The following is a 25,163-nucleotide window of genomic DNA, read 5'->3' as shown; positions in this document are numbered from 1 at the left end:
AACATTGGGGTGCATGTGCCCCTTCGAAGTACATCTCTATCCCTTGAATATATACCTAGTAGTGCAATTGCTGGGTTATATGGTAATTCTATTTTTAATTTTTTGAGGAACCTCCATACTGTTTTCCAGAGTGGCTGCACCAGTTTGTATTCCCACCACCAGTGCAAAAGAGACCCTCTTTTTCCACATCCTCACCAACATCTGTTTTTGCCTGAGTTGTTAATTTTAACCATTCTGACTGGTGTGAGGTGGTATCTCATTGTGGTTTTGATTTCTATTTCCCTGATGATGAGTGATGTTGGCATTTTTTCATGTGTCTGTTAGCCACCTGGATGTCTTCTTTGGAAAAGTGTCTGTTCATATCTATTGACCATTTCTTCACTGGATTATTTGTTTTTTGGGTGTTGAGTTTGATAAGTTAATTATAGATTTTGGACCCTTTATCTGATATGTCATTTGCAAATATCTTCTCCCATACTGTTGGTTGCCTTTTAGTTTTGCTGATTGTTTCCTTTGCTGTTCAGAAGCTTTTTATCTTGATAAATCTCAACAGTTCATTTTTTATTTTGTTTCCCTTGCCTCTGGAGATGTGCTAAGAAGTTGATGCGGCTGAGTTCAAAGAGGCTTTTGCTTGCTTTCTCCTCGAGGATTTTGATGGCTTCCTGTCTTATGTTTAGGTCTTTAATCCATTTTGAGTTTATTTTTGTGTATAGTGTAAGAAAGTGGTGCAGGTTCATTTTTCTGCATGTCGCTGTCCAGTTGTCCCATCGCCATCTTTATTCCATTGGATATTCTTTCCTGCTTTGTCAAAGATTAGTTGGCCATACATTTCTGGGTCCATTTCTGGGTTCTCTATTCTGTTCCGTTGATCTGATGTCTGTTTTTGTGCCAGTACCATACTGTCTTGATAATTACAGCTTTGTAATACAGTTTGAAGTCCGGGATTGTGATGCCTCCAGCTTCGGTATTCTTTTTCAAGATTGCTTTGGCTATGTGGGGTCTTTTCTGGTTCCATACAAATTTTAGGATTGTTTGTTCTAGCTCTGTGAAGAATGCTGGTGTTATTTCAATAAGGATTACATTGAATATGTAGACTGCTTTGGGTAGTATCAACATTTTAACAATGTTTGTTCTTCCAATCCAGGAGCATGGAACATTTTTCCATTTTTTTGTGTCTTTTTCAATTTCTTTCATAAGCTTTCTATAGTTTTCAGTGTATACATTCTTCACCTCTTTGGTTATGTTTATTCCTAGGTACTTTATGGTTTTTGGTGCAATTGTAAACGGAATTGATTCCTCGATTTCTCTTTCTGTTGCTTCATTATTGGTGTATAGAAATGCAACTGATTTCTGTTCACTGATTTTATATCCTGGGACTTTGCTGAAATCATGTATCAATTCTAGCAGTTTTTTGGTGTAATCTTTTGGGTTTTCCATATAGATTATCATGTCATCTGTGAAGAGTGAAAATTTTACTTTCTCCTTGCTGATCTGGGTGCCTTTTATTCATGTTGTCTGACTGCTGAGGCTAGGACTTCCAATTCTGTGCTGAGCAACAGTGGCGAGAGTAGACCCAAATAAATAAACTCAAGAATGAAAGAGGAGAAATCACAACCAACACTGCAGAAATATAAACAATAATAAGAGAATATTATGAGCAATGATATGCCAATAAATTGGGCAATGTGGAAGAAATGGACCAATTCCTAGAAACATATAAACTACCAAAACTGAAACAAGAATAAATAGAAAATTTGAACAGACCCATAACCAGTAAAGAAATTGAATCAATAATCAAAAATCTCCCAATAAACAAGAAGACAGGGCAGGATGGCTTTCCAGGGGATTCTACCAAACATTGAAAGAAGAGTTAACACCTATTCTTTCAAAACTGTTCCAACAAATATGGATGGAAAACTTCCAAACTCATTCTATGAAGCCGACATTACCTTGATTCCAAAACCAGACAAAGATCCCACTAAAAAGGAGAACTATGGACCAATTTCCCTTATGAACATGGATGCAAAAATATTCAACAAGATACTAGCCAACTGGATCCAACAATACATTAAAAGAATTATTCACCACGACCAAGTGAGATTTATACCCGGGATGCAGGGCTAGTTCAATATCCACAAAACAATCAATGTGACACATCACACCAAAAAAAGAAAGGACAAGAACCACATGATACTCTAAATAGATGCAGCAAAAGCATTTGACAAAATACAGCATCCTTTCTTGGTAAAAACCCTCAAAATAGTAGGAATAGAAGGATCATACCTCAAGATCATAAAAGTCATATATGAAAGACCCACCACTAATATCATCCTCAATGGGGAAAAACTGTGAGTTTCTGCGCTAAGATCAGTAACACTACATATTGTTTTTATATTTGTCTACTGATGGACCCCTAGCCTATTTCCATATCTGGGCTACTATATATAATGCTGCAACAAACATAGGGATGAATACATCTTTTTGAATTAGTGTTTTCATATTCTTCAAAAAAATTTACAGAATTAGAATAGCTGGGTCTTATGGTAGTTCTATTATTAATTTCTTGAGGAATCTCCATAATGTTTTCCATAGTGGGTATACCATTTTACAATCCCAACAGTGTACAAAGGTTCCCTTTCCCCCACATCCCACCTGACACTTATTTCTTGTCTTTTTGATAATAGCTATTCTAACAGGTGTAAGGTGATACCTCACTGTGGTTCTGATTTGCATTTTCCTTAATAATTATGATGCTAAGCATCTTCCCATGTGCCTTTTGGCCATGTGTATGTCTTCTCCAGATAAATGTCTATTCAGATCATCTATCCATTTTTGAATCAGGTTATTTGTTTTTTGTTGTTGTTGTTGTTGAGCTGCATGAGTTTTTATATATTTTGGATATTAACCCCTTATTGGATATACGGTTTGCAAATATCTCCCACATTCAATAGGTTGCCTTTTTGTTTTGATGATGATTTTCCTTTGCTGTGCACAAGCTTTTTAGTATCGTAGAGTCTATTTATTTATTTATTTATTTATTTATTTATTTATTTATTTATTTTTGCTTTTGTTTCTCTTGTCTTTGGAGTCACATCCAAAAAGACATCACGAGGACTGATGCCCAGGAGTTTCCTACTAGGAATTTTATGGTTTCAGGTCTTATATTCAAGTCTTTAACCCATTTTGAGTTAATTTTTGTATACGGTGTAAGACAGTAGTTCTGGTTTCATTCCTTTGCATACGGCTGTAGAGCTTTCCCAGCACTATTTATTGAAGAGACTACCCTTTCTCCATTGCATGTTCTTGGTTCCTGTGTTGTGGTTTAATTGTCCATATAAATATGGATTTATTTTAGGGCTCTCAATTTTGTTTCACTGATCTGTGTGTCTATTTTCATACCAATGACATATTTTGATTACTATAGCTTTGTATTATAGTTTGAAGTCAGGTAGCATGATACCTCCAGCTTTGTTCTTTCTCAAGCTCATTTTGGCCATTCAGAATCTTTTGCAGTTCCATACAAATTTTACAATTACTTGTTGTACTTCTGTGAAGAATGCCATTGGAATTTTGATTGGTACTGAATTAAATCTGTAGATTATTTTGGGTAGCATGGACATTTTAACAATAGTAATTCTTCTAATCCATGAGCATGGAATATCTTTCCACTTATTTGTGTCATCCTCAATTTATTTCATTGGTGTCTTACAGTTTTCAGAGTACAAATCTCTCACCTCTGTGGTTAAATTCATTCCTGGATATATTATTTTTTGTGATGCAATTGTAAATGGGATCATTTTCTTAATTCATCTTTCTGATGTTTTATTATTAGTGTAGAGAAATGCCATGGGTTTCTGTATATTGATATTGTGTCCTGCAACTTTACTGAATAAATTTATCAGTTCCAACTGATCAGGTTTTTGGTGGCGTCTTCAGGGTTTTCAATATGTAGTAGCATGACATCTGTGAACATAGTTCTACTTCTTTCTGATTTGGATGCCTTTTCTTTTTCTTGTCTAACTGCTATAGCTAGGACTTCCAGTACTATGTTGAATAAAAGTGACAGAAGTGGACAACACTGTCTTATTCCTGTTCTTAGAGGAAAAGCTTTCAGTTCTTTGCTGTTGAGTATGATACTAGTTCTGGGATTGTCATATATGGCCTTTATTAAGTCTAGGTATGTTCCCTCTATACCCATTTTGTTGAGTTTGTCTCATAAATGACTACTGAATTTTATCAAATGCTTTTTCTGTGTGTATTGAGATGATCGTGATTTTTATCTTACATTTTGTTAATGTGATATATCACAGATTTGCAGATGTTGAACTGTCCTTGTATTCCTAAAATAAGTGACACTTGATCATGGTGTATTATTCTTTTAACATATTATTGAATTTGGTTTACTAATATTTTGTTGAGGATTTTAGTTTCTATGTTCATCAATGTAGTGGCCTATAATTTTCCTTTTTGTGTGGTGTCCTGTCTGGGTTTTTTATCAGGATAATGCTAGCTTTGTGAAATGTGTTGGAAAAGGCTCCCTCCTCTCCAATTTTTTGGAAGAATTTGAGAAGAATATTAAATATTATTTGAATGTTCGACAGAATTTGACAATGAAGCCATCTGATCCTGAACTTTCATTTGTTGAGAGGTTTCTGATTATTGTTTTAATCTCCTTACTGGTAAAAGTCTATTCAAAATTTCTATTTTTTCATATTCAGTGTTGGGAGATTGTATGTTTCTAGGAATTTGTTCATTTCTTCTAGGTTGTCCATCTTGTTGGCATATAATTTTTCATAGTAGTCTCTTGTCATTTCTGTGGTATCACTTGTAACTTCTCTTTCATTTCTTATTTTATTTGAGTCCTCTATCTTTTTTTCTCGGTTGATCTAGCTTAAGAGTTTATTGATTTTGTTTATATTTTCAAAGAACCAGCTCTCATTTTCACTGATTTTTTTCTACTGTCCTTTTAGTCTCTATTTTATTTATTTCCTCTCTGATCTTGAGAATTCATATGAATATTAGGCTTATTTTTTTTTCTATTTCTGCAAATATTTCATTGGGATTTTCATACAAACTGTATTGAATCTACAGATCACCTTGAGTGATCTTAACAATATTGTTTCCAATCCATGAACATGGGAAGGCTTTCAACTTATTTGTGTCTTCTTTGTCTTGTTCTGTAGTAAGCTTTGTATCATCTTCCAAGTTATTTCTCTTTTCTTTTGTGCATTGCTACACGAATTTCAGGATTCATTTATCAATTTCTGCTCCCCCCCCTCAAAAAAAAGGCCAACTGGGATTTTGACATTGTACTGACTCTTAAGATCATTTTGGAGAGTATGCCACTTTAACATTAAGTGTTCCAAACCATGACCATGGGATAACTTTCCATTTGATTTCTTTGAACAATGTTTTGTATTTTTCACCATCAATGTATTATCTTATTTTGTTAAGTCTATTCATAAGTATCTTAGTATTTCTGATGTTACCATATATAAAATTAATTTCATTTCCATATTATTCATTACTGATACATAATATATATAGTTGATCTTTATATATTCCACTTTTATTTTGCAGTGTTTACTGAACTTGTTTTTGAGATTCTAATAGTGTTTATTTTTTGGTAGATATACAATTTTCTATATACAAGATCAGGTCTTCTGCAAACAGATAATTTTACTTATTCCTTTCTAATCTTGATACTTTTTTTTCTTGCCTTATTACTCTGATTAGAATCTTCAATACAATACATACAAAATAAAAGGCACAAATTTATATTCCTACCAACATTGTACAAGGATTATCTTTCCTACAAATCCTCACCAGCACTTGTTAACTCTTGTTTTTTTGATAATAGCCATTTTAACAGGTGTGAGGTAATATTTCATTGTAGTTTTGATTTGCACTTCCCTTATGATTAGTGATGGTGACCAACTTTTCACGTACCTGTTGACCATTTGTATAGATCTTATTTGAAAACTTCAGTTCCTTTCTCAATTTCAATTTTCTTCTTGCTATTGAGTTGTAGGAGTTTCATATATATTTTGGATATTAATCCCTTATCAGATATATCATTTACAAATATTTCATCTCATTTTATAGGCTGTCTTTTCATTTTGTTGATGGTTTCCTTTGCTGTGCAAACTTTTTAGTTCAATATAGTCTTGCTTATTTTGCTTTTATTGCTTTTGCTTTGGTGTCAGATTAAAATAATTATCTCCAAAACCAATGTCAAAGAGCTTCTTTCCTGCTGTTCTCTTTGAGGATATTATGGTTTCAGGCCTTGTATATATAAGTCTTTAATCCATTCTTGAGTTAATTTTGTGAATTGTTTAAGATAGGGATCCAGTTTCATTCTTTGGCATGTGGATAACTAGTTTTCCCAACACCATTTATTGCAGAGACTATCTTTTCCCCATAGAGTATTCTTGGCTCCCTCGTCAAGTATTAGTTGATTGCATATGTGTGAGTTCATTTTTGGGCTCTCAATTCTGTTCCATTGGTCTGTGTGTTTATTTTAATGACAGTACCATACTGTTTTAATTACTGTAACTTTGTAGTATAGTTGGAAATCGAGAAATGTGATTGCATCTGGCTATGTTCCTTGTTCTTGAGTTTGCTTTGGCTATGTGGGGTTTTTGTGGTTCCATACAAATTTTAGGGTTGTTTTTCCTTTTCTGTAAAAATTGCCACTGAGATTTTGATAAGGAATTGCATTGAATCTATAGATGGCTTTGGGCAGGTTGGACATTTTAACAATATTAATTAGTCCAATCATGAACATGGGACATTGTTCCATTTGTGTCTTCAATTTCATTCAACAATGTCATCTAGCCTTCAGTGTACAGACAGATCTTTCACCTCCTTGGTTAAATTTATTCCTAAGTATTTGATTGTTTTTGGTGCTATGGTGACTGGGATTATTTTTTTCTTTTTCAGATATTCTCTCATTAGTATATAGAAACACAACTGGTTTTTGTATATTGACTTTTTATCTTGAATATTAACTTAATTCCTTTATTAGTTCTAACATTTGTGTGTGTGTGAAGTCTTTATGGTTTTCTATACTTAAGGTCATGTCATTTGCAAATGATTTCATGTCTTTCTTTTCAATCTGGATTATTTTATTTTCCTTGATGGGTTGATTGCTCTGGCTAGGATTTGCATTACTAAGTTGAATAGGAGTAGTGAGAATGAAAACCCTTGTCTTGATCTTAAAGGCAAAACTTCCAACATTTCACCACGGAGTATGATGTTAGCAGTGATATGGCCTTTGTTTAGGCATACATCGATAATCAATGTATTGAGAATTGTTATCAGGAAAGGGTATTAAGTTTTGTTAAATGCTTTTTCTGGGTCTATTAAGATGACTATACAATTTTTATCTTTCATTCTATTAACGTGATGCATCATATTTATTGAATTGTAGATGTCGAAACACCTTTGCCTCCTAAAGATGAATCCCTATTGATCACAGTGTGTGTTCCTTTAATGTGCTCTTAAATCTAGTTTACTAGTATTTTGAGAATTTTTGCATCTATATTCATCAGTAGCCTGTAAATTTCTTTTCATACAGTGTTCTTATCTGGCTTTTGTATCAGGGTAATGCTGTTCTTGTAAATGAGTTTGGAAATGTTCCCTCCTATTCTTGAATTTTTTGGAAGAGTTTGACAAGGACTGGCGTTAATCCTTTTTTAAATGCTTGAATTCACCAGTGAAACCATTTGGTGCTGGGCTTATCTTTTTTAGGAGGTTTTTGATATTGAATTAATCTCCTTTCTCATTATTGATCTGTTCAGGTTTTCTGTTTCATGATTCAGTCTTGGCGGGCTGTATGAAATAGATCCATTTATTTTAGGTTGTCTAATATGTTGGAGTATGATTGTTAATAGTTTATGATTCTTTGTATTTCTGAGGTATCTGTTATAATGTCTCCTCTTTCATTTGTAATTTTATTTTAGTCTCTCTTTTTTTTCATTATTCTACTTCAAGGTTTGTCAATTTTGTCTATCATGTCATAGAACCAACTCTTGGTTTTGTTAATCTTTTCTATTTTCCTATTTTCTATCCCATTTATTTCTACTCTTAGCTCTATTATTACCTTTCTTTAGCTAACATTGGGCTTAGCTTGTTCTTCTTTTAGTTCCTTGAGGTATAAAGTTATTTGAGATCTTTCTTTTTCTTGACATATATGCTTATAGCTGTAGTTTTCTCTTAGAACTGTTTATGCTGCATCCTATAAATTTTAGTATGTTGTGTTTCCATTTTTTTTTATTGTCTCAAGATACTTTTTTATTTCCTTTTTTATTTCTTCTTTGATCCACTGGTTGTTAACTTCCATTTGTCAATTTTCCAGCTTTTCTCCTGTTTTTGATTTCTATTTTTATTTTCTGAAATTTGTGGTCAAAAAAGACACTTGATATAATTTTTATCATCTTCTATTTCTTGAGACTTGTTTTGCAGCCTAGCAATGATCTATCCTAGAAAATGTCCCACATGTGCTCTAAAAGAATATGTATTCTACTGCTGTTGAATGGAATATTCTGCATATGTCTCCTAGGAACATTTGGTGGACAGTATTGTTCAAATCACCATTTCCTTACTGATTGTCTAGGTCATCTATCTATTGGCGAGAGTGGAGTATTAAAGGCCCCAACTATTACTGTACTGTTGTTTATTGCTCCTTTTAGTTCTGTGAGTACTTGTTTTATATATTTTGGTGCTCTGATTTTGGGCATATTATCTCCTTTCCACTTGTAAGTTGTTCATCCAGTTAGTTTGGGACAGTATTTTAGGTGCCTACACTTAGAACTGTTATATCCTTTTGGTGGACTGACCTTTTCATTATTATAAAATGTCTCTGTCTCTAGTATGTCTGGTCTTAAAGTATATTTGGTTGATATTAACACAGAGACTCCAATTCTCTTCGTTACTGTTTACTTGGTACTTCCTTTCTCATTTTTTAACTTTCAACCTATGGTCTCTGAATCTAAAATGTGTCTCTTTTATAATGCACACAGTTGAATGCTTTTAATCCATTTTTCTAATATTTTAAGTCCAATGTCTGGCTTTCCTTGGAGACAGTTTCTGATTGCTATCTTTGATTGTATAGAGGCTATACTTTTCTATTTCTTTGCAAGTCTCATAATTATTTGTTGAAAACTAGAGATTGTAAATAATGTGGTAACTCTGTACATCAGATTTGTCCTTCTCCCCCCGTTTGTTGTTACTGTATTGTTTGTTTAGTGGCTTTTCCTGAAATAATTTTTGTTGTATGTGACCCATGAAAGTCTCTACTCCGTAAACTCAGTAATCAGCTTATTATTGGACAGACATTTCCTTAAATGTCTTGAACGAATAAGTATCTCAGTCTTGCCATGAGGTTGTGTGTACATGTTAAGGAATACCTTCAATGCACCAGGAGACAGTTTATAAATCTGTTGTAGTCTTCACTTTCTGTTTATGCAGAATCTCAAGGATTGTCAGCAGTATGAGCTTAGGGTCTTTTCAGGTTTTTTTCTGGGAAGGTGGACATAGATTCCCAAGAATATGTCAGAGTTTACCAGTATGCCTTATTTCCCAGCTCTTCCTGTTAAGTTTTTTGGTCGGCCTCTTGTTTGCCCAATTGTTACTAGCACCTAATGCAGCAGTATTGTTTAACAACTGTGAACTGTCAAATGCTCTGGGGAAAAGACTTTTTTTTTACTGAATGAGCCAGTCAGATCAAAGAAAGACAAGCTCTGCAAGTGAGGATTTTCCAGTGAGCCGCCAGACAAATTGAGTAATGACAATTCCCTGGGAATGGGGTTTTTGAGGGAGTTCCCCACTGCCCATTCCAGTGAATGCTAGGCTTCTGGTTTTCACAGCTACTCTGATTGTGAGACTATATGTTTTCAAGATTACCTGGAGTTGGGGAGAGGAGATGGTAATAGAGCAAGTTAAAACACTACAAATCTTACTGTTCTTATGGATCTTCAGCTGTTTTTTGTTTTCTTCAATAAATACTCTTCAGATTGTTGCAAGCTTTCTGTTAATCTCTACAGTTCTGAATACAGTGATTTTTACCACTTTTTGCAAGTATTCTCATTGTATTTTTGGAGGACCAGATTTTCAGAAGTCCTTACTGTCATTTGGAAGTACTTTCCCCTCAATAAGACCTTTAGATGCTAATGAAAGAATATTTTAATGCCAATAGTTAATAACCACATCAAAAATTCTTTTTATGTTTAGCTACTTAAACTTGTAATAAAAAAATTTAGAGGGCACCTTTAAAAGGAAAGAAGGGTATTTTTTTTCAAAATTCTTTTGAAAAAAGATTCATGAGCAAATATGTTTAATGATCATTAGGTAAAAAGTTTCTTTAGGACACCATGAATTTCTATTATAAGTTATAAATAAAACTTTCACCATTTAATTAACAATTGTCATGTTTTATAACATTTAAAAACAATGGTAAAGTCCTTGGCATTATTTTGGTTTATAAAATCATACTTCATTCTAAATTCAGACTTATTCTATTTACTTGCTTATTTAGCATTGCTTTTTGTACACTTTCACAGTGACCACACCATTTTCTACATTAGTGTAAAGATACCTTTACACTCACAAATTTTGAAATAAAAATTAGGAAAATAGCAATTAGGGGAAAAATGGATATGTAAATTCAAACCAACAAAAACTATTCATATATTTTGGGTTCTCCACAGTAAGGAAGCATTAGTACAATCAATCACCTTATACCCGGTGCCTCAATTTGTCTAATGCAAGAAAATAATCAAGATACATGGCTTTCTATTTGTCAAAGATGCCCAACAACTTACTGAATATTTGATTAGTTGAGGTTATTTATAACTGCTACTTATTGTCTTCTTACTCACTGGTAATTTCTAGGTAAAGCTTAGGCAGAAAAGCAAAGGGTCTCATCAGTCCATTTTGTGCCTATCATATACATTTAAACACTGAGTTTTTATACCATTTTCATCATGGAGTAAAAGTAAAATGAAGTCTTTGTTCATCAAGAAACACTCCTTCACATAATACCTGGATTTTTCCTTTTTATTATACCAAACTGTGTCAATTATTTTGAAATATTATGATTCAAATATTGTCCAGTGAACAAAGCTAACTATAATCACTGACTGTGTATCTCAACCATTCACATCTATCACAGAGAAACTCACACATTGCCATGGTTCTATTTTCTTCCTAAATATATTCATACCTTTGGAAAAAGGTAGGCTTGCTCTGGAACAAATGCTGGTCAGTTACATGCCAAGGCAGTAATTTCATAGAACCTTTTTATATTCTGAATTCCTTCCCATTAAATGAATAGAGCATGGAGGTGTGAAAAGCCTCATGCACTGAGAGTCACAAAAATTGTCTCTTGAAATCAATGCAACATTTCCAATCAAATCTGAGATGTTCAGTGAATATGAACATCAGGATCTTTAGCCTTAAAATCCAGAGACACCTTTAATCAAACCTAAAATTTAACATGCAGAATGGAAAATCCATAAAAAGTAAGAATTCTATTTGAAAACTCAAAGTACCAGGCAGGCCCAAATCTTGAATTTTGGGCCAATGAATGAAATATCTGTAATGAGAGGAAATATTAAGCAAAAAGATGAAAAACTGAAGACTAGAGGTTCATATTCCCAGATAAATTCAAGACTATTCTCTAAAATGACTGTACTGACATTTTCAAATATACTCTCTTATAATACAAAAGAAAGAGCTGTTTTCCCCATTTGTTTTCTTTTAAAGATACATTAAATTAAATGCCTTTTAAAGAGAAATTCTTTGATGAATTATTTCTGAAAAACTGAACTCATACATGTTTTTAACATGTTCCCAATTCAGAATGTTAAGTAAAAGGATCATCTTCAACGTTGCTCTACTATGTGTGGGAGAGACAGCAAAGGTTTCATGGACTAAGGGCCGGGGGACTGGAAAAGAAAAGTTCTGAAAATTTGTGTAAAGACCAGATAGGAAATATTTTAGGCTTTATAGGCCATGAAGTCCCTGTTACAACTACTCAACATGTCATTTTAGTGTGAAGATGTAAAGAAATGGGTGTGGCTTTGTTCAATAAAACTTTACTTATGAAAACAGTCTATCAGCAGAATTTTGCCTGTGGGACATACTTTGCTGACCCCAATCTTTTTTCTTTTTTTTAAGATTTTATTTTTAAGCCCTCTCTATACCCAACATGGGCCTTGAACTCACAACCGCGAGATCAAGAGTCACATGTTCTACCAAGAGTCTATATGCCATGCTCTGAGCCAGTCGGGCACCCCCACTGACCCCTGATCTAAGAGAAAACTAGAAGGAAGTAGAATTTGTGTTGAGCACATCATGAGTGAGCAAGCAAAACAGATTAGGATTCCTGATGTATTCTGTGCCTTATTTTTAAAATTATGGCATTTTTTTCCCACTGGGCTGATAATCAGTTCCCAACTTTACTGGTAATAATGAGAGCAAAGGGGCAAAGTTAAGATGAAGAGATTCCTTCTTTAGAGTAACCTAGAAACCATATAATCTGCTGTCCAATATTCTGCACAAGAATGACCAAGTCTTTGCTTTGAGTATGCTTTCCCTGACAACTGGAGGAATGGAACCTTCTTCAATGCTCCAGCCAAGACCTAACCTAAACTCAGTTCTAAGGGAGAGCTACTAACAAGGCCAACTATCTCAAGTATTTGTTAGGAAAGCAAACCACAGCATATACTCTGACCTACAGGTTAAAGAATTAGGCAAAATAATCCTAAAATTTTTATTTTCAATAACGTACAGTCTGGAAGCTTTGTGGAAAACATGCTTTCAGAGAAACTAAGGGCTCTCATGATCCATTGGTAAAATCTGGCCTCATAAACCTTGGGATATCGAAAACACAGTAGGTATACCTGCCCACATGACAATTCCATCTCCAACATGTTACAATAAGTGGGGTAAAAAAAAAAAAGTATACTACTGATTTGGTAATTACTTTAATTCTGTAGTTCTGCTACAAGTTCCTATTTTGCTTTTGTTTTGTTTTCTTCTCTATCAAGTAAGTTTAATTGTATTATGCTGCCCTCAGGTGTCCACTTTTTTATATGCATGATTAGCAGGCAAAGTAGGATCCTTTGTAAATTTAGAAACCAAGATGCTATCATATTCAAAGTATCCTTTCACAAACTCCAATCACAGAGCTAATGTAAGTATTAAAGAAGTTCAACATTTAGGGATATCTGAAATATTACTTGGGCTTTTCCTGCCACTTGTGTAAAAACACTGCCATTGAAAAAGGAACTGAAGTGGTTTAAAGAAAAAATAAAGCAACTGATAGTAATATTGTAACACAGTGGCTCTCAAAATAGGATTCATGGATCCTGTCCCCAGTGTTCATGAACTCAAACCTAGTGTTATAATAATACTCAAAACATTTCTTTCACTCTCACAAGTTACAGTGGAGTAAAAGCCAGATGACTTCTGACAAACTATAACCAACTAAATACAGAAGCAGAGGAGTTAGTTGTCTTCTATTAAGCCAAATACAAAAGTCTCCCCCAAATATTTTAAATGCTTTACTTTTCACTCATTTTTTGTTTTTCTAAGTATAATTATTATTCATTAAAAAGAATTGTTATCCCCATATGATTTCACTTATTCATGGAATCTAAAAAACAAGCAAATGAACAAACAAATAGGTGATGGGGATTAAGGAGAGCTTTTGTGATGAGCACGCAGTGTTGTATATAAGTGCTGAATCGCTAAATTGTATACCAGAAACTAATATTATGCTGTATGTCAAGTAACTGGAATTTAATTAAAAACTTAAAAAAAACACATAAGTGTTTTTAAAGTTAAAAAAAAAAAAAAAGAACAGAAACAGACCCATAAATACAGAAAAGTAGCTGATGGCTCCCAGAGGGGCAGAGGGTAAGGGGACAGGCAAAACAGGTGAAAGGGTGTGGGAGATACAAGCGTCCAGTTACGGAATGAATACATCACAGGATAAAAGATTTAATATAGGGAAAATAGTCAAGAGTTTGTTAATAGCATTGTATGGTAACAGATGGTAGCTACAGTTGTAGTCAGCATATCATAACATACAAACTTGTCAAATCACTATGCTGTACACCTAAAACATTGTGTGTCAACATAACATTGTGTGTCAACTATATTTCAATTTAAAAAAAAAGGTACAGACTTCTAATTATAAAATAAATACCTCATGGGGATGTAATGTACATCATGGTTAATACTGTATTGAATTTTCAAAAATTAAGAGTTGTAGCTTGGGGCACCTGGGTGGCTCAGTCGGTTAAATGTCTGACTCTTGATCTCAGCTCAGGTCTTGATCTCAGGGTCATGAGATCAAGCCCCAGGTTGGGCTCCACACTAAGTGTGGCCCTACTTAAAAAAGAAAGAAAGAAAGAAAGAAAGAAAGAAAGAAAGAAAGGAAGAAAGAAAGAAAGAAAGAAAATTGTAGCTTAAAAGTTCTCATCACAAGGAAAAAAACCTGTTTTGGTAACAAATGTTAACTGGACTTATTGTAATGATCATTTTGTAATATATACAAATATTGAATCATAATGCTGTACACCTAAAAATACATAAAAAATAAAATTCACTCATTTTAAAAGAAAAAAGTATGCTATTCATTTAATAGGCTTATTAATGCTATTTTAAAATAATTTAATATTTTTAAATCTTATCCATTTTAGTTTAACATAGTAAATAGTAATGGATATAACAAAAGTTCTTTGGGGACCTCAAAAAAATTCAAGAGTAAAAAGGGATTCTGAGACCATAAAGTTTGAGAAGTACTATAGTAGCAGACAGATTTTATCACAACTTCATAGAAAGTGTTTCCTCTGAAATTTGAGAAGATAAAAGAAAAGACACTGACCTCATTATCAAATTACAAAGACTAAATTCTACTTTTAACTTGTCACAGAAAGACCATTAACTTAAGCAGTGGGATTAAAGGTAAGAAGTTTGTTTACCTTCCTCACCCTCACTTCTCCTTCTCTCCCCAAAACATTTGCAGGAAAAAAGAGCAAAAACAGATTTAATATTGCATTTCATCTGCTTTCTTTTACCACTTTCTACTGTTGAGCTGTGCAAATGTGAAAAGTTCATAATGGTAAGAAGGAAAAGGAAAGTCATTATGCAGTGACTGAATAATGTATAAATTAGATAATCTGAGGTCTTTAAATGAGTCCCATTAACCCAACTCATATCCGTGGTATATTTTCCATGTATGAACCTATTCTAAAAAAAAAGTGAAGAAAGAAAGAAAAGGAGAAGGAATTGGCTAGGGAGGAAGAAATGGAGGAAATAAAAAAAGGAAGGGAGGCTTTCATTTTGAAGAATCACAGAAGCCAAGAAAATCTACCAGTGCATGATTAATTTTGACATGCTTAAAAAGGCATTCCTACTAAAATCTAGGTAGCTGTCAATTTGACCAGTCATTGTATTTTAAAGGTCATTTCAAAATTGAAAAATCTCGGATGCATGGGTGGCTCAGTTGGTTAAGCATCCAACGCTTGATTCTGGCTCAGGTCCTGATCTCATGGTTCATGGGATCAAGCCCCATGTGGGCTCTGCCTTGACGGCACAAAGCCTGCTTGGGATTCTCTCTTTCCCTCTTTCTCAGCCCTTCTCCCACTTGTTCTCTTTCTCTCTCTCAAAATAAATAAACATTAAAAAAGTAAATAGATAAAATAAAATTGGAAAATCTGAAATCAAGAAAGTTTTCTATAAAAACATTTCCACAGCTGATGGTTAAGGTTCTTAGGCTATCCCCCAAATGCTCATTCTGAAGAAAGGAATAGTAAGAGTAAAACTGAATCCAGGGCCCCACCAGAAACCCTTGGCAACTTTGAGGCTAGACCTGATGCTTCTATGAACTTTCAGTATCATTGAGAAGCTCCTGGGATGAGAGCCCACTAGAAGTCACTGGGGCTAGGGAGCTCCCAGTGAGATGAACAGAAAGACTTGGCACCAAGGAGGTGGAAAAGAGGTAAGGGAAGGAGGCTGTGCTGGCTGAATGCAAATTAAGAATGAGGCTAGAATCTACAGTTGGGTAAAACTCAATAAGGAAACAAATGAATGCCAGGGATGGCTTTCCTGGCAGAGGGCATCAAGGATATGGGGCAGACAGGAAGAGAAGGTATAGACAAGACAGCTACCCAAGACAAAGGGAGAGCAGCAGGCAAAATTCACTTAAGACAGCTGCCAGTTATAAAAATGATAATTACAGACACAGAGACATTTTAAGGATATTAACTACCTATCAACCTTAGAGGTTTGTGGTGCTTTTGAGGCACAATATAAAAAGTAGAAGCATTAAACAATTCTTATAATAGTCATTTTCCAATTCTGATAATAAACCAAACATTTTACCCACCACTTAAAATTCTGTGATCCTACAGAGCCAGTCTAGGAATTAAAAACTCACAATTACCAATGCAGTTTACAAACTGAAAAATAATATACTCCTATGACCTATGTCAAACTGAACTCCACATATATTTTTAACATTATTCTATTACAAAAACTATATTTTACCTTTGACTTTTTCTTCCCTCTACCAGTATGGTATACTAACTGGGTTTTATCCCTTATTCAACCTATAACCTAACACCAAAAACAAAACCAAGACAACACAGTAAAGTCCTGCCTCATACATTAAATTCAGACCTCTGAGGATGATATTCAACACACCTGGAGTATTCCAAAGACATTTATAGGATGCCCAGCCTGAGCCAGATACAGCCACCACTCCAGAAGAACCACAGTCCTCAACTCCCTTATACCTGTGGAGAGTGAGCTGGCTCTTGCCAACACTGAAAAGCATAGTGGACACCTTGGGTAAAATTGCTAGTAAAAATACCAAGCCACAGTATGAAAGGGTAGCTTCTGTCATAATATCTTCATTAAAAATAATGTCCTGGCTACTGCCTCTGACTATGGCCTGGCCCTGCACAGCCATTGTCTTGTAGATCTCTTTTGACTTTTAGTTGTGAAATTCACCTACTGATTGTGTACTCATCTATCCTACACTTCATTACAACTCAATCTGTATCTAAAACTTCCTTCCACCTCAGAGTCCTGCCCTGGTGAGAAGTTCCTGCCTATTGTCCTGTCCCTGCCACCTGCCTTTACGCCCCAGTGATAATCCTGCCAGAGGGCTGAATCTCAACTATGATGGAAGTACCAAAAGCACATTTGAAGATTAGTCCAGAAAATAAATAGGCCTGAATTTATTCTAACATGACAAAATCCTTTTGCTCAAACTATTTCCAATAAAATACAAGGCTTTAAAAAGAAAAAGATTTTCATATTTTCAACTCTTTCCATGTTCATAGTTCAAACAACATGTAATACAACTTAGTTTCAGTATAGCAAGAGAAAACCACACTCTAGAGTTTGTTTTAATAGAAATTTATCTGTATGTGCAAAAGTTTAATTTACATATATATTTCATAGATGGAGGCATTTTAAAAAGATTACTTAGCAAATTAATCATGTGACCACAATTATAACATATTTATCTAAAAGAATAAGCCACATGCAGACAAATAAAAGCCAGTCAATACTATTGCTAAAATAATGATACATCATTCATATTTTTAAAAAAATAGACACAAAAGGGAATCAGCATTTTTAGTTCCAATTAAATTATAACATCTGAATGAATTTCTCCCCAAAATATTGCATACGCCTTAGATTTTTTTTCCTGGCCTACTTATTAGTGAAGTTCAATAATCCAACATATAATTAAAATAGCTCTCCGGTGCTTTTCCACCTTAGCACCTCAGTTACCTGCTACCATTCTTCAGTTTAAAGGATTAATGGAAGTTAGCCTAGCTAACACTCCAGAAATGAGATTTGACTTCCATGAACATCTCATTCATTTCCCATCCTTACCCAAACGGCACAGAACTTGGATAGAGTAGAGACACTAAAAGAGTTTGTTGAATGATCAAATAAATTAGAAAAAGAAAGAAAGAAATTCCAACATGTAACACTATATTAGATTTATTACATTAGTATACATTCTATTGTTTTATTAGTAAGAAAGTTAGCAGAACAAAGGCCCATATCAGTGCATTTTCAATGTATCATTCCTCAGAGTAAATAAAGCCACAAGAAAGATTCACAAAGTAAAGCCAAAAGAATTCCCAAGGTATGCCTCCCCCACTGAAAGTATGAGAACACGCTTATCTTGGTACTTCTTAAAAAGGTCATGCTATCATGGCACAATGGTATGAAAGAAAAAGAAAATGGTTTATTAGTTTACTCCCCAAGAGGATTATTCTGACATTGGATTGAGTAATGAGAGGTAATGGCCTAGGCAGTACAGCCTAGGAAGGTGAAAAGGGGAAAAGGTTAGAAATGAACCACTTTATATTTTGAATGGTTCACCTTCAAAGGGGCCATGCTAATAAGTCAAACAAACATGATAACAAAAAAATCAGGCAACCATGATGCAAGAGAAGCTACATCCAGAATTATGGATAAAAACTTACCACCTAGAAGGAAAATTTATTTTTTAAATGAATCCATAGTTTGAAGATAAGAAAAACACATTTTCATATGGTTAGTTCTCATGATAACAACTATCTATTTTAACAGACTTTTAACAGCATGCATTGTAAATAAGGATTAAAAAAACTCTAGTATACAAAACCTAAACAACAGACAACCCTAAGTATAAAGCATACATTTTCAAAAACAAAGCTAAGAACTAATAATCATTAAATACATGATTTTGATGACATACAGAGATTTGCTTGTACTTATAATATTCTCCCTCTTATATGTAATTCTGCCACCACAGCCAAACATTAATTATGTATGACTGGCATAACTCAAGCTAATAATAAACTGTTCATTTGTTTGCTGTCTCTTACTGATAAACTCTTACATTCTAGTTGCCAAAAAGAAGTATGATGCTTCATTTAATCTCTTTTCAAATATTCGAAGGAGGTATGAAGACAGAGCAAGAGCAAATCCAAGATCTGTGGTTCTGAACCTATGGGCTATAGACACTGGGGTGCCCATGCCTTGTTGGATATCAAGCATGCTGACTTATCTGAATAAATAATAAACCTCACACCTTTATCTCCTCCTGTTTCAGATTATTGTGATTAATAAGTTACATATTTATTTGAAAGTATTATTAAAGCAATATTAGCTTTTTAAAAGGTAATTTACCTTTTAATAGAAACCAATCTCGCATCTAGCAACTTCCACAGAAGTTCTATGAGATCCTCAACCTTTAAATAAGAATTGGTTCTTTTTTTTTTTTTTCATTACACATTTTCTCAGTAAACAGACACTAAATGTACAACCATCATATATGGATGGGACCTCAAAATAACTCATGTAAAGAAGATCCCTCATGCTGGGACTCTCTGATTTAGACCAAAGTTATATGTGGACAAGAGCACTCAAAATTGTCTCTTTCAGCTGAAAGGTTGAGAAATTTAGTGTGAAGAAAAGAAGGGGACAGAATTGCAACTGTTATCACAAGACAGGGAAAGAGGAAAGCAGGGAAAACTTGCTTCACTGGTAAGAGAAAAGCAGAGGTCAGGACTATCCACTGATTCGTCCTCCCCTTGGCAAGCTGGATGAGTTTAGATTCTGATCCTCATTTCAAGGCTCACTAGTACCTTCATTTCCATAAGATGTATTACAGCGCTATTACTCCAAAATGTCCCCTGAAAAAAAATCTACATTCTTAATCTCTATCATCTCTGGACACATGTTATGCATGTCAACAAGTCACTAAGTTATTCTAAATTCACCTGATGCAAACTGCAAAAGGAATTTCTTGGTTGAGTATCGTGAGATTTGTGAAGGCAGTGTTAAACTAACTGTCACTAACTACATCTCCTCTTCAGTCTTCTGAGGGTAGAACACTTCTTTCCCTTCAGTCCATCTTAATGGTCCCATAGAGCTCCATTTTGCCTTAAGGAAATTATGTGGCCTTTTGAAATAGGAGAACGAAATTGGACTGATAACTGAATTTTAGTTCTTTTAATTGTAAGATAAATCATATAGTAAATCAAGGGATGATTTAGATTCTTTAATTACAAGAAACCTGGTTTTCTCTTCAAAATAAATGGACTGGAGGGTATGAAAAAGTTTTTGCGCTAAATAAGTATATATTGGCCTATATTAAGCTAAAACATTCTTATTTTCTCTAATATAAATAGTTTAAGTAAATGCTAAAATTCCACATCTATAAAAGGAAAGCTTGTATAATAACTATAAATTTAAGTTTATTCTACATCTTAAATACAAGAAGAGAAAGTAATTATATCATTTTGATATTTTAACTGGTAAAAGACCAGGTGAGCTGAGAAATGTAGAAAAGGCTGAGTTCTTAAGACTCACTACTGTATTTGGTGAAAACACAGTCAACATTTTCAGATCTAACTTATATCCCCTTTCCATCAGATATCAACTCTAATAGCTAACCAAAAACAAAATCAAAAAAGTAAAAGCTCAGCCTCTGCCATCTACTGGAGAAAGAAGATACAGAACACACACATTACAGACAAAACAACTCCAGACACGTACATGATATCGTATTCACTTAAAACTAAGCTCTGTGCTAGCATGTAAAGTTATTTCTTCTTCCAAAGATTTATGTTTACCTAGCTGTCAAGTAGAGAATGAGAGAAAGGGCAGCAGATAATAAATATGTATGAACACAAAAGCAAAGATAAGCCCAAGACATTTTAATTTGTATAAGACATCTTCACACACCTACACTTACATGGCCATGGAGATCTGTGTTAAGAAGCATCATTGCACAGGTGAGGCAATGGACTCCATCTAAGGGGAAAGACAAGGAAAGAAAGCATTAATTCACTATTTCCTGTTGGCCTTGTTATTATCATTAAATAGCATATACTAAGAACCTATGAAAACACAATAATGTGGCTAGGCACAATTCATCATATTTGGGGAGACAAAAAAATAGATAAAAATAAATTACTAAAGGGACTTCAGTGACAAAGTTGGACTCTACTGCTGGTAAAGTATATTATTCTTACCTCTCTGGAGGGGAATTTGACAGTACACATTGTAAGCTTTGAAACAGTAATCTTTTACTTTTGACACAGTAAATCCACTTACAGGGCTTTACACTAAGGAAATAAGGATCTATACAAAATACAAGGATATCCAAAGAAACATTGCTTACAATGGGGAACAAGTAAATAAAACCCTCCAAAAATACAACTGTTATGTTTAAATCATTAAAAATGTTGTCCAAGTATACATGTTTAAATAGAAAAATATTTCATAGTAAATTATTACATGAAAAATGCACTAAATGCAGTATAGTTCCATTTAAATATAAATATATCTAGAATAACACATAACAATATTAAAAGATTATTGTCTCTGGATAGTGAGATAATTTTTATATTTTTATTTATATTTTCTTAATTTTTTGAAACACAAGATACAGAAAATAAAATAAACCATTTTCTACTATTCCTTCTTTTTTAACTTTCTGAGAGGAAAGTAAATTAAGAAAGAAGCAAAAGTTAAAGGAAACCAAGATTTGGGTCTTTCATTGTACTGTCTGGGTATTAGTTCTCTGGCTAAAAAAGAGGAATAGTTATCCTTTTCCGTGACAATTCTTTAAAGGCAACATGTAGGCTACTGGCACAGGATACTATGGATCAGACAAAAGTAAAATATTGGAATAATCTGAAAATATTAAAAAATTAAATATTCAAAAAAAATGTTGTTCAAACCAGAAGGATCATTTCACACTTAGATGGAAACATTGCTCTCTCTTCTTACTTTATAGAGGAAAAGAAAAGGCAATAAGAATTAAGCTTCTCATTTCCAAACCTTAGAAATACTTCTCATTCTTTTCTTGCAATTCTCAATCCAAGTATAGCTGTCCATAGCAGTTGCAGATGCAGAAAAATCTTACTAATGAATGCCAAATGTACAGAAAGGCCTTTCTAATTACTGAATTCATGAATGAAAGAAAGCTTATTTGGGAGTACCTGGGTGGATCAGTCAGTTAAACATCTGACTCTTGACTTAGGCTCAGGTCATGATCTCACAGTTTATGAGTTCGGCCAGGCATTAGGCTCTGTGCTGACAGTGTGGAGCTTGCTTAGGATCCTCTCTCTCTCCCTCTCTCTCTGCCCCTCTCCCACTCTCTTTCAAAATAAATAAACTTTTAAAAAATCTTAAAAAACAAAAAGCTTATTTTTCAAAGTATGCCTTTGAGGATAGTAGGTGATTTCTGTTACTAATGCCTCTAAGGAGATGTTACCAAATGCCCAAAAGTATATTCATTCCACTTCCAGCTTATTATTAAAATTTAAATACATTAAAACAAATTCCTTAAAAGCATCTAGAAAATTCAGCAGCCAACTCTAAAATATCCCTATCAGTTGAGGGTACACATCCATATTCCTTCTTTCACTAAGGACTGCTAACATCTTATTAGATATGAAGAAGGTTTTAATAGAAACAACTCCCTTTTTATCCCTTTCATTCTCTACTCCGTGATTACAATAGGCCTAACTATAATCAAAGAAAGGACTAAAGAAAATTAAGTTCCCATTTTACAGAGAAGAATGTGACTTTAATGATCAGATGGTTAGTTAATTTAGCTATAGCCTGGAGGGTGGAGACCAGAGACCTGGGGAATAATCACTTTAGTCAATATCATGTACACTTAACTGGCAATACTGAAGCTCAAAGATAACTGCCATTTCTAATGCATCTAGTCCTAGTGATCTCTTCCAGAATCTGTGTTTATGAAAGATTCTCCAATTGCAAATGAAAGCACCTGACCTCAAATCATGAAAACTTTGCTTTATTGCAGGAGTTGACATGGAGGAAAAACCTCTCTTGATAGGGTACATCAACAATTAAATAGCTTAAACTTGCTTTTTAAAATTAGTACAATAAACATAAACTCATAGTTCATTAAAATCATAAACCAAATTCAGTGGTCAGTGTTGTTACAATGAATATCAAACCAAAGCACTGGAGACACACCACAAACTCCAGTGAGATTTGTAAACGTTTCCAAAACTAACCACAAAATTAATAAGCATACATGCAAGGGGTTTAGGGTCAGATGTATAGGAAGAAGAAATAAGAAAACTAGCATTTCATTAAAATGTGCTTTGCATGTAAAATCTCAGAGTGACAGCATGAGCAACTTAAAGCATCCTGTCATAGTATGGAACTGGAAAACTAAGTAAAAATTAATTGAAAGAAGAATAAGGAATATCATGCAGTCATTACGTATCATGCTTTTTAAAGAATATTTAATGACATGAGAAAACGCTCAAATGAAAACGAAGGACAACAGGAAACAAAACTCTGTAATGATTCCAATTTGACATTAAATATTTCACAAACTGACTGGAAGGAAATAAATCAAGCAGTTAATAATAGTTATCTCTAGATAACTAGATGATTTTCATTTTCTTCTGTATAATCTTCCATATATTCCACAATAAAATATAACTTTAATAATGAGAAAAATAGCCCTTGTTTTTTGAAATACAAACATTTCCATCAGATTACCTTGTGAAGCAATAGTGTCTGGGTTACAGTAAAAATATCTATTGGAGAAATGTATTAAAACTCTCTCTCGTTCTTGAGTTTCTCCCACAAGAGAAAATGCTTTAAAGAAATACCTAAAAAAGAATTAGGGGGGAAAAAAGTGAAACTTTAGAAAACATTACCATACTCTTTATGTTTGACAATTAAAATTACTTCATATAGGGGTGCCTGGGTGGCTCAGTTGGTTAAGCATCCAACTGTCTCTTATTTTGAGTTTATTATCTCAAAAATAAATAAACATTTTAAAAAATTAAAATAAAATTAATTCATATATAATAAGAAATTAATTAGGGGTGCCTGGGTGGCTTAGTCTGTTAAGTGTCCATTTCTTGATTTCAGCTCAAGTAATGATCTCATGATCCGTAACACTGAACCCCACACTGGGCTCTGCACTGATAGCACAGAGCCTGCTTGGGATTCTCTCTCTGACCCTCCCGTGCTAGCTCTCTCTCTGTCTCAAATAAGTATACAAATAAAGAGAAATTAATTATATGAAGATATTCTACAGTTATTCTTTTACAAAATCACTTACTATATAGCCATTCAATATAAATTTATTTTATTCTATAAAATGTCAATATAAAGATGGACAAGGCAATAACAATACCACCTTGGGAAGGTGGTAACTTCCCATGACTAAATGACAAATAGCCATTTAAAAGATCAGTCAGATAAAAACCAAAGAACACTTAAGGCTGAACCTACAACCATGAAGGCTATGTTTTAAAACTATACATGGATCACAGTTTATCATTTTGCTATATGATTATACTTGTCATTGACACATTGTTAAAATTACAATTATATTATTTTGTGTATAGTAGATTTCTCTTATTTTATTTTGCCTATTATCATATTATATTATTACCTTTTATATGGGAAGGAAATTGGGAGCTAAAACTATAAATTATTTCTTGGGTTAGGAATAAATTAATGTATGTATAAAAATTCTTTGAAAAATAAAAATATGCCCAGAACTACACACCAATCTAAATATGAGTCACTAAGAGTACTGTCTATTATGGATAAACTCAGATGACCCTCACTAGACAAAGCACTTCCTTAAGTATGAGATGAATAGAAAAAAAAAATCCTTTAAAATGTTCTAAAAAATCTTACTGTGGAAACATACATAAAACCTTATTTCTATGATGAAAGTGTTGCTGTCTTAGTTTGTTAAATCTAAATTACACTGGCCAAACTTTAATTTTTCATAACTTTTATAAACCACATCAGAAAGTAAAGCATAAATATAGATCTTTCCTCTGCCCTTATTTGTTTTCAGTGGAAAAACCTATGAGTGCCATTGATTCATGCAAAGTGCCACAGAATAAGTCATTGTTGTGCATTCTAATCCAAACATCCTCACTTCACCTCCCAAGGCACAGTTTCCTGATTTATAAAACTAGAGGGTTACACAGATGATCTCAGAATTCCTCCAACCTCTGACATGTTAAAAAGTTTATAAGGGTAAATGCTGACTAAGTTTTACTTTTAGCAGTGGCTCTTAGAAATTTACAATACAATAGTGGTGTGAAAAGTGA

At 33.7% G+C, this 25,163-nt stretch overlaps 1 protein-coding gene across 1 annotated transcript in view; it reads right to left on the bottom strand.

Moving 5' to 3' along the window:
- PSD3 (pleckstrin and Sec7 domain containing 3) overlaps positions 1-25,163 on the bottom strand; it is a 553,196-nt gene that overhangs the window by 338,301 nt on the left and 189,732 nt on the right. The window contains exons 9-10 of the mRNA XM_047092318.1: positions 23,581-23,693; positions 20,783-20,841 (exon numbers count right to left, since the gene is read on the bottom strand). Coding sequence (XP_046948274.1) covers positions 20,783-20,841; positions 23,581-23,693 — 172 coding nt within the window. The remainder of the gene's footprint in view (positions 1-20,782; positions 20,842-23,580; positions 23,694-25,163) is intronic.

The sequence above is a fragment of the Lynx rufus genome, unplaced genomic scaffold (genome assembly GCF_022079265.1).
Source record: "Lynx rufus isolate CCGP_SWC_20201006 ecotype Redwood Valley unplaced genomic scaffold, mLynRuf1.p SCAF_3, whole genome shotgun sequence".
Lineage (NCBI taxonomy): Eukaryota > Metazoa > Chordata > Mammalia > Carnivora > Felidae > Lynx > Lynx rufus.
This window is presented reverse-complemented; position numbering and strand designations above follow the sequence as displayed.